General features: G+C 46.6%; 2 protein-coding genes across 2 annotated transcripts in view; one reads left to right on the plus strand and one right to left on the minus strand.

Moving 5' to 3' along the window:
* Nucleotides 1-10,901, minus strand: part of RTFDC1 (replication termination factor 2 domain containing 1) — a 54,074-nt gene that overhangs the window by 8,437 nt on the left and 34,736 nt on the right. The window lies entirely within an intron of this gene.
* The window catches only part of GCNT7 (glucosaminyl (N-acetyl) transferase family member 7), a 6,489-nt gene continuing 2,285 nt past the window's right edge, over nt 6,698-10,901 (plus strand). The window contains exons 1-2 of the mRNA XM_006839298.1: nt 6,698-7,661; nt 8,838-8,933. Coding sequence (XP_006839361.1) covers nt 6,698-7,661; nt 8,838-8,933 — 1,060 coding nt within the window. The remainder of the gene's footprint in view (nt 7,662-8,837; nt 8,934-10,901) is intronic.

The following is a 10,901-nucleotide window of genomic DNA, read 5'->3' on the forward strand; positions in this document are numbered from 1 at the left end:
CCACCCCACCTCTTATTATAAAAATACTAGGTACATAAAGAAAAAGTAACAGCACACTAAACCCAAAACAGAAAACATATTTTTCAGTGTTTAATTTTTTTTCCCTGCTGTGTGCTGTTATGCAGTTGAAAATGGTTATGCTCATCCTATATTTTGCTTCCTTTGAATACTTTGTTTAAATGCTCAAAAAATGGGAGAAAAAGGTCAAGAAATGACACATTCCCAAAAAGGAATCGTATATAGTGTTTCAGAGATTCTGAGAATAGGAAAAACATGTTTCATATGTTCAAAGACAAGGCAGACTAGTACCTGAATATTGGTCTGCCATCCGTATGTTTCCTTTAGGGGGTGTGCCCTGATGGGAGAACTCAGCACAGTATGTTACCACCACCACCACCACCACCCCCTCACCCCCGTAAGCAGAGGCTCGGGGGCTTCCCATCACTGTTCCCACAGTGGTGTTTGCATCTCTGAACCAGGAATCCCTCTTGGGACATCCTGGAGCCTGGTTCCTATGCCTTACAATCAACAAACGCAGGTGGGTTGACTTGAAAAACTTATCATTTTAGGTATGTAACTGTTGTTGAGAATATACACAGCCAAATATGAGAGGGCTTCAAAAAGTTCATGGAAAAATCCCATTATCTTTTTAATTCCATTTTTCTACACACTTTCGGCACTTCCCCCGTGTACAGCAGTTCGATTGTTCTCCATGCACCATTCAGTAGCTGTGACAGCACCTATGACTTGGGGATCCATCTTGACCCTCCTCTGAGCTGCTCCTCCCCGTCGAACACACACCACGCCCCCCAGGGCTCCTAACTCACCTAAGATGCTGCTGTCATGAGTCCCGATGTCTAAGCGCTTGGCTAACCAAAAGCCCCAGAACCCACCAGGGCATCAGTGGAAGAAAAGACATAACAGTGTGCTTCTGTAGCGATGAAGCCTGGTAAACCCAGGACTGGGGTGAGTGTCTACATGGCAGAACTCAGAGAAAGCTAAAGAATAGACAGTTGTTTCCTTTACTTATCTCCAGCTAGGTGGTCTCATCCCATTCCCTACACAGACAAGTTAGTCTCTTGTAAATTATCTTTCAGGACAACTGCTTTCCTCACCATAAATACAAGCTTGAAGGACAACAACAACAGGAAGCAGAGGAAAATGCCAGTCTCTGGGGAACTGGAGCCCCAAAGAACTATGCTTGAGTAAATAGAAAGAAAATAGATGCCTGCTTGCAGAAAGCGTCTTTAGTGAATTGCTATGTATCTATGTCCTACGGCCAACTGACTAGGGTTTCTTTGTTTCAATTTTAATCAGGCTGCATATGAATTCCCCCAACACCTGGCCCACTAACCACCAGTTCCTTCAGGATGCTGGCTTGTCGGCCCGTCCACTGCTGTGTACACCTCTACCTGTCCTTCAGGAATGGCACTCACATGACAGTTTACAACAAGCATGCTGTTGTAACCCAATGTTACAACAACGACTGTGCCTTTCCTGATTCTTGGTAGATAAAGTCAGGACCTCTACTCACGGATCTGAACACAAGATGAGGCACACGGGGCTTCACCACAGAATGGTGGAACAAATAGATTTTTGTGTAAACACCACAAACACACTGCAACACTGTCACTATTTAAGATTCCATCAATTGGCTCCTGGTCCAGATTCTCATGGAATCCAGACTTTGTGGAGCCACAGAGACTGGATGAGCCCCCACTCGCTCTGCCCCTCACACACACAGGTATCTTCCTTTATCTGAATGGTTACAAAGCCGACCTACAGTATCAGCCACACAGGTGTCTCAGAGTTACCCTGGGACTCTAGCGGTGTGTGCACAGGGGAGTAAGTCTCTAGGGTATGTGAGTCATGTCCCTACGCCTCCTGACCCTCTCCTGCTTCTAACCGCGGGAAATACATATGCAAGAAAACGTCTGTCCTGAGCTCAGCGACCTGGACGTATGCTGATCACGCTGCTCCACCCTTACACTCAGGTGTTTTCAAACTTCCATCACCCACCCAACAGAAGCCCAGCGTCCCCTCAGACCGTGGGGCCCATCTTCCCCTCCCCTGTCTCTGCACAGAAGTGGGGCCATGCCATAGTGCCCTATTGTGACGGGCTTGTTTTTGCTCAGTATCATGTCTCCAAGGCTCCTCCACATGGGAGTACACACAGAACAACCTTTCTGTTTATCACTGTTCTTTTTAAATCGTGGTGAAAACAGCTGCGTCTGTGTGAACGTGCAAGAGTATACAGCAAGTGAGAGGATCTTTAAAACCAGATGAGGGGAGGATGTGAAAAGGAAAAGTACCAAAGAGCAAAGACATACAAGAGCAGCCTGGGGACACGAGAGGGCACAATCTCTCCTCTTGGTGGCGCTATAGAGACTGAAAAGGCCCAGGTTGACCCGGCTCCCTGGATTCAGGTTCTCTTGAGAGCCAGGGTGAAATCGCCCGGATTTTCCGGAATGAACACAATTCTCTCTCTAACTGCCTCTCTCCCTTTAATGAAAAGGGATCAGATAACTAAATTCTTCCCTCTCCAGTTCAAGAACCTGACTTGCAGCAGCTGCTCAAGGTTTCACCCAGAAGCTTTTAGCACATGGAACAGCTCTGCCTCACCAGGTGTTCTCTGTAGTTGTGTGTGGGGTTTTTTTTTGTTTTTAATTTAAGTTGGTAAACCGGTTCTGAAGAAATGTTCACAGAAGTACAGGCTTCTAGTTTTCAGTCTCCAGGTCAGAATCAACAGGAACGCAATTCTCCAGGGACCAGAGGGCGACAAAACCTGCAGAACTGCGCAGCCTGCCTGCTTTCAGCTGGGTGAGCGGCAAGCAGGGAGCAGAGCAGCGGATGGTCCCTGCCCAGACTCCCTCCCCTTGGTGAGTGCCTCATTAATTACGTCCCCATCAGGAGTGGCACGAGCTAAGCAGGTTTTCTTGGGCCCCGCCGTGGTTTTAAAGTAGAAGTACTGGAATATCAGAAATATTTTGAAAGCGATGTATCTATTTCCCTCAAAACGCCTCCTGACTTTCTGTGGAAGCCAAAGGAAAGAAAAGTGGAGTCTTTTCAAAAGGTCAAGGAGGATTTAGCAATGCTACGCTTAGCTCCTCCGGTGAGAGGCAATGGGTCAGGTGCACACCCTCAGATCTTGTTTTGTGCCAGTAATGAAAAGCAAATGTTGTTGTTGGTGTGTTTGTGAGGAATGGATATCTTAATTGTTTTCCTCTAAGAAAATACAGCATGTTGCGATACAAATGCAGTTCAGCGGATTTTGAGAGTCTTTACGTACGAAAAGGACAGCAGTTCAAACTCACCAGTCACGCTGAGGGAGAACGATTGGCAGTCTGCGGCCGTAAAGATGACCGCAGCTTGGGAACCCTGTGGGAACAGTTCCGCTCTGTCCTAGAGGGTTGCCAGGAGTAAGAACTGGCTTGATGGCAACGAGTTTGCTTTGTTAGGAAAACCTGACACAGAGCCCACATTGTTCATGTTTATTTCTGGTGGCAAAGGCTTGCTGGGGATGGGGAGGGAGAGGGGACTCTAGAGAGATTAGGGAGAAAACAAGAGGACACCCACACTTGGATGAATAATGTGCTTAGAAACAACTCCTTGGGAAACGTCTTTGTTTGGGAAAAATGTAATAAAATGTAAAAGCAGTTCCACTTTCTAACCACAGCATTAATAATGATTTCAATCACAAGGTATTTTATAGCATCTCTGGGAAGTCATAAATCTTCAGAGAATTATAGGTATAATCTTAAAAACATTATCCATTGCCTGAAAGCTATGAATTTAATTCTATGCTACTGTATACAAGGAGGCGTCCTGGTGTGGCGCCGTGGGTTAATGCGCTGGACAGCAAAGTTGGTTTGAATTGCCAGGTCGGCGGTTCAAGCACATCAGCTGCTCCTTGGTAACCCTATAGAAGGTGGCTATTAGTTGGAAACAACTCAACGGCACATAACAACAACAACAACATATACAAGGACATGGTGTGGCGCTGTAGGGTAAGAACTAGACTGCTAACCACCAAGTCAGTGGTTCAAACCCACTAGGTACTTCTTGCAAACCCTATACTGGGTCACTGAGACAGCACTTAATAATAGCAATATATATTGTTGTTGTTGTTGTTAAGTGCCATGGAGTCAGTTCTGACTCATAGTGACCCTGCACAGGGTTTCCGAGGCTGCAAATCTTTACGGGAGCAGAAAGCCTCATCTTTCTCCCACGTAACAGCTGGTAGTTTCGAACTGCCGACCTTGAGGTTAGCAGCCCGATTCATAACCACTACGCTACCAGGCTCCTTAGCAATATATGAGGAGACTTCAAATTGGTGCCAAATAGTGAGACCACATGTTACGGAGTGCAGATGCTCCACACGATTTTCTGGGCCGTCACCTTTACAAAAACAGATCTCCAGGACTGGGTGGTTTCAAACCTTATTAAAAATATAAGACCTAAACAAAACAAAACCCACTGCCACCGAGTAGAGTCCAACATCTACTGACCCTATAAAGGGTTTCTGAGGCTCTAAATCTTTATAGGAGCACACAACCTCATCTTTCTCCCATAGAGCGGCTGGTGCGTTTGAACCGCTGACTTTGTGGTTAGGAGCTCAATGCCTAGCCCACAGCATCTCTGGGCTCCTTCCAGATAAGGAATTTAAGAACAGAAAGTACAGGGAAAAAGCCTTTACAATCCTCTCACTAAGGACAAATGCCTCCCCCTCCCCTCGCTGGCTAGAATCATTCGTGGTGTTTATGAGACATGAAGACACAGAACCGGGTCACTGTGGGAAAAGGTCTGGTCTAGGCAAACAACGCGCCTGGCTGCTCCACAAACAGGCGATGGCAGCTCTCCCTTATTCAGGATTCAAATAAATAAATGAGTATCTTAAATACACTGCTCTGTGGAGGGAACAAAAAGGTTCCCAAATCCGTCAGAACTGCTCTTCTTATGAGTGGCACATTCTCCACACTTAGAAATACAGCTACATACCCAGTTCTTGTAAACAGATTCTCATGCTTACCAATGAGTCTGATTAGAGTCACAGAGAAACACAGCTCAGCAGGAACTGAGGCTAGGCCATGGTGATAAAACTGAAAATGGTGCTCCTCCCTAAAAGGGAAAAAAAATTGCCGGGCCCCCAAAGAGTTTACTCCTCTGGGCATTTTCATATTACTGGCTAGATGTGAGCTAAAGCAACAGTCAGAACTATTTATAATCAGCAGCAGTGGTGTCTCCAAAGGCTTCATTTACAGAGCTGACCTGCCTGCCTGGAAAAGCTTGGGGTGAGACGGTGGGAGACAGCTCCCGCTCAGCAGGACAGCCGGCCACATCTGCTTCTAACTTCAGTGAACCTTAGTCAGAAGGAAGAGTTCGCCCGGCACTGTGAAAACTGCTCTAAACAAAGTCTGAGCACTTAACCAAGTTCATGTGCCCGACTCTACAGAAAGGAGGGCACACTGTCCAGGGTCCTGAAGGACAATGAGCTTACCCGTGAGATTTGTCTCCACTAATTATCACAGACCACTGAAAATATCCACTGGTCTAGGTTGTTGGTGAAGCGGGGCCACCTTAGTTCCGTGATATCAGAATGTTTTATTTTGACGATAAGCTTAAAATGAAAACCAAGACAAATTAAAAGCTTCCCAAACGCCTTCCATTGTGGCACTGAACCATAAGATTGGTCTGAACCACAAGGGCGGTGGTTCAAACTCATCAGCCACCCCTTGGAAACTCTATACAGGGTCACTATGAGTCGGAACCGACTCGATGACACGTAACAACAACATCAACAACGCTAAAGCTCTCATACAAGAGGAGATGGAACAGAACACACCTACTCCTCACTTATGGACTCATCTCTGTATCTAACACTTGATGTTTGACAATAAAAATCTACCATGCCACTGTTGTGTGTACTAATCACATAGAAACCCTGAGGTGTGGGGTCCGAGTCATACTAGCTGTGAGGGTTGAGGGTACAGGTCAGTCTGGCTGGCTTGAGTGTCAGTGGTTTGACAGTTAAGCACTGGAAGTAACTTGGCAGCCACGTAAGGACATAGCCAACCCTCCGTAATGTTTCACGTTAACTATCTAGTCGGAACCAGGTTTCTGAAAGGGAAGTAATTAAAAGCTTTAATTTCACTTCATTTTAAGACAGAGTTTTCTTCCTAATGAACTGCATTTCTGATCGGCCTTTCTGTTTGTTTTAGAAGTGACCAGATATAAAATGTATTAATTATAATAATGGTTTTGTGTTCATCAAGATAAACGATGATGTAATTTATGACTTGATCTTAAAAACTGGATGCAGAGGTAAACTATGGAGTCCTGGTGTTGCGCTGTAGGATAGGCACTGGCCTGCTTTGTGGTTCAGACTTCTAGGAAACCCTACACAGGGTCACTCACGAGTTGGAACTGACTCACCAGCATAGTACAATAACGACAACCAGCTAAATTATAAAATGGAGCCTCTTAACCTAAGCGCGAAATAATCAACAAATATTTACTGAGCCAGCTTTGAAGAGTGGTAACCTCTGGGCAAACTGTAGACTTTAAACAAATAGACTCTACCTCCATCAAGTACTGGGGAGAAGTTACAACACCCTGAAATCTATCTGTTGTTCTTTCAGGAAACTCCAAAGAAAGCAGTCCACACTATGGTAAGAAGGAGGCGCTGGGAGCGGGCACCATGAGCCAGCTGCGAGCCACCAAGTCTGGACTTTTCGTGGGTGCAGCCCTCTGCATCATCCTCTTTCTGTATTTAAGGGATCCAGCTCCTGAGGACCCAGAAGAGGAACCCACCTACCCAGAAGCAGTGGAGTGTGGCTTCTACCCAGATGAACTGTGCTCAGCTTTATTTGAAGGCAAGGGGGCAGCCCCCTACATTGCAAAATTCTGTAAAAACCCTCATCGATCTGAAATACTCACACATTTATACACCCCGGGAAACTGCTCCATGATTTCCCAGGGGTTACGGTTCATAACCAGACCCCTGTCTGCAGAAGAGGGCAATTTCTCCTTGGCCTATATTTTGACCATTCAGAGGGAGCTGATCATGTTTGTGCGGCTTCTCAGGGCAATTTATGCACCTCAAAATGTTTACTGTATCCATGTTGACGAAAAGGCCTCAAAGAAGTTTAAGACTGCAGTGCAAACTCTGGCTAACTGCTTTGAGAACATTTTTATTTCGTCAAAGGTTGCTTCTGCTGGCTTTACAAGACTACAGGCTGACATTTATTGCATGAAAGATCTAGTCCGTTCCAAATTTCAATGGAACTATGTCATTAATCTTTGTGGACAGGATTTTCCAATCAAAACCAACAAGGAGATCATACACTACCTCAGAAGCAAATGGAATGGTAAAAACATCACTCCTGGCGCAATCCAGCCGCCAGCGAGCCCTAGAGCCAACTCAAATCAAAGCCACTCCAAATTCACCCCCGAATCAAATATCTATATCTCTCCAAATAGAAGATTCAAGGAGGCACCCCCCCACAACTTACCAATCTACTTCGGGAGTGCTCACTATGCACTGACAAGGAAGTTTGTTGAGTTTGTCCTGACGGATGTCCGGGCAAAAGACCTGCTTCAATGGAGCAGAGGGATCCACAGTCCAGAGCAACATTACTGGGTGACCCTGAACCGAGTGAAAGGTAGGAACAATCCAGAAACAAGGGCGTCCGGTCAGGTCAGTAATGGGTGGTTTTAACTCCTAACTGAAGCTTCTTTGGATTCCTGCTCAGTAAATTGCTCCACGTTTTGCAAAGCCTTCCTCTTGGGAAGAACAAAGGAGGTGTTTCGTGCCTTCAGAGTTTGGAAGTTAGCAGGGAACCCTGTTTCCCCCCAACCTGCTGAAGACAGGCTAGCATGTGGTAACTCCTCACACTGAGTCTTTTGAACATTCTGAGCACACGTTTCTGGAAAGTTGGTTTACTTATTAGCAAATATTACTGGATGCCTGCTAGTACTGGCCATCACACTAAGAGATCTTTACAGTGTTGTTGTTGTGAAGTGCCGTCGAGTTGGTTCTGATCCATTGTGACCCTGTATAGGGTTTCCAAGGAGTGACTGGTGAACTTGAACCACCGACCTTACAATTCAAATGATGTTGCGGTCTGACGCATTAGACCACAGCGCCACACCAGAACCTGTTGTTTTTGTGGCAATGTGTGCACGGGTGTTATGACTCACAGTGACCCTGTATAGGGTTTCCTTATGGGAACAGGAAGAGCAGAAAGCCTCATCTTTCTCCTGAGGAGAGGCTAGTGGGTTTGAACTGCTGACTTTGTGGTGAGCAGCACAGTGCTTTACCCTACAGCACCACCAGCATTCCCACTGCCTCTCTGACAGGGAGAGAAAACTCTGATGGGTGTCATTAAGTGGGATTAAGTTGCTTCTCTTTGTGTAAGATTGATTGGTAAGGAAATGTGGTTTTAAGCTTGAAAACTAAACTCCTCAGTCCAAAATTTGGCAGAAATCTGTGGAGGACTTTTTACAATCTCTTATAGCCACTGATAATCCAATTTTCAAACCACAGGGCAGTTTTCGAGAAAAACACAATCCTCCCCGCCAAAAAGACCTTTGCAAACACATAGTAAATGAAATGGAGGAACAGAATTGGCAACTTCTAACCTGGCCAACCCTTCGGCCAGGGCCAGGGGCCGCTCCACCCTTGTCCAGTGCGTTAGTCTTTGCTCAGACCAGACTGAGCTACACATTTCTGAAAAGGTTGGATTTTCCTGCCCACCATCTTTCTGGGTGAAACAGAGATGCCACGTCTCAATGCCCTCGTCTGGAGCCCACCCATCTGCCTGTTCTGTTCCCTGCAGATGCCCCAGGAGCGACACCGAACGCTGGCTGGGAAGGAGACGTCCGTGCCATTAAGTGGAAACACGAGGAAGGAAAAGCTCATGATGGGTGCAAAGGTAAACTCCAAGTCAGTACCAGACAAACACTACACAGCCACCACACCACCACCTGAGTCACTCTGAGAGGACAGATCCTCTTGCCCTGGGTCAAAGGAATCTGGAGTTAGGGGTGATTTGATTCACACTGGTGTAGACAAAGCAAAACAACAACACTCCCCCCCCGCCCCCCACAATTTTTTAAAACTGAAGACTAACATCCACAGAGCCAAGTGTATACCAGCTGATACATTGTCACAAAGTCAACACAAAACTGGGCTGTAGCTTTTGATTAAATCTGAGCCGGGGATCTCCTGTCAGCGCTCTCTCAGAAAGAAAACTGAGTAAGGAACATGGGACATGCATTCTGAGCAGAGGCCAGCCCGTGGGCAACTGGCCCTTGTTTGTGTAAATACAGTTTTATTGAAAACAGCCACACCCATTCGTTTACGCAAAACTGAGGAGAGTGTGGCCTGCAACACCAACACTGCTTACTTGCTGGTCCTTGACAGGAAGTGCTGACTACCTGCTCAGAGCGGCAGTCCTCACACTGGCTCTGCTTGCATGCCCCCGGAAGAGTCAGAATTTTTTTTTTTTAATATAAGTTTAATTTCCACAAAGGAATATAATTCAACCTACTCTCAATTGTATGTTGTTGTTATGTGCCATCGAGTTGGTTCTGACTCATAGCGACCCTGTACAGGGTTTCCGAGGCTGTACATCTTTGCAGGAGTAGACAGCCTCATCTTTCTCCTGTGGAGGAGCTGGTGGGCTCGAACCGCTGACCCTGTGGTTCACAGTCCAATGCTTATCCTACAGGGACACCTACTCTCAAGGGCATGTGGGTAGTGAAGAGTTTTTCATTAGAATCTCAGGAGCAGCAGATCTGAGCTCACTGCACTGACAGAAAACATCTGCCCTCTAACCCAGTTGGCAAAAGCAGTCTCGGGCTCAGACCAATTGGATGTAGGCAGAGAGACTTTCCCTCTGAGAGGGCAGTCCTGTGTAGAGCCCATAGTCCTGTGCTCTGGGAGAGCTTTTGAAAGGACCATGGAGAGAACCAACGTTACAGGGCAGGGGAATCATGACACTGTGGCTTAAGTTTTGGGCTATGAGTTGCAAAGTCACTGGTTCAAACTCACCAGCCAATCCACGGGTGGGAGACCAGGCTGTGTGCTCCAGTAAAGGTTTAAGGTCTCGGAAAACCCTGTGCAGGGTCGCTATGAGTCACAGTTGACTCAGTGGCAGTGGGTTTGTGTAAATAAAGTTTTAGACGCCAAGCTCTAGGAACCCTGGTGGTGCAGTGGTTAAATGCTCGGCTGCTAACTGAAAAGTCGGCAGTTCAAACCCTGCAGGTGCTCTGAGGAAAAACACGGGGCAGTTGGTCTGCGTACAGTTTTGCAGCCTTGGAAACTCTATGGACAGCCCTGCCCTATCCTACTGGGCCAAGGAGTCGGAATTGACTCGGCAGCAACTGGCTTGGGTTTTCACTCTGACCTTCCAGGCTATCTGTCCCCTGCCAATTCTCCGGCACAACAGCACAGAGATACAAGGACCCCTTTGCCCAGTGCATTGGGACAAGGTCCTCAGGTGTGAATCGACTGGATATACAGAACAGCCTCTGTCAGCCTAGTTTTCAAGCTATTGAAAACACTGACCTAACGTGAACAGATTCTAGATGAATAAAAACTACCAAATACCAGGGAAGTCCAAAGCCTAGTGATTCCATTCACTGTGTGCCCAGCCGCCCTCTCCCGGCAGGCATGCTGAGGGCTGGGACGGTTTTCTAGGAAAGTTTTTAAAAAGCAAGACAGATATGATCTGTTTGGGTACCCACTCCCTCAGTAGAAAGGGGGCAGTTTAAACACTGATTAGCAAACCCCCTTAGTCCTTTCTTTACAAAGTGGGTGACGCACACACACTGGAGCTACTGCTGTTATTAGGTACTGTGGAGTCAGTCCCCACTCATAGTGACCCTGTGCACAACGG

This window comes from Chrysochloris asiatica, unplaced genomic scaffold (assembly GCF_000296735.1).
Source record: "Chrysochloris asiatica unplaced genomic scaffold, ChrAsi1.0 scaffold00023, whole genome shotgun sequence".
NCBI lineage: Eukaryota > Metazoa > Chordata > Mammalia > Afrosoricida > Chrysochloridae > Chrysochloris > Chrysochloris asiatica.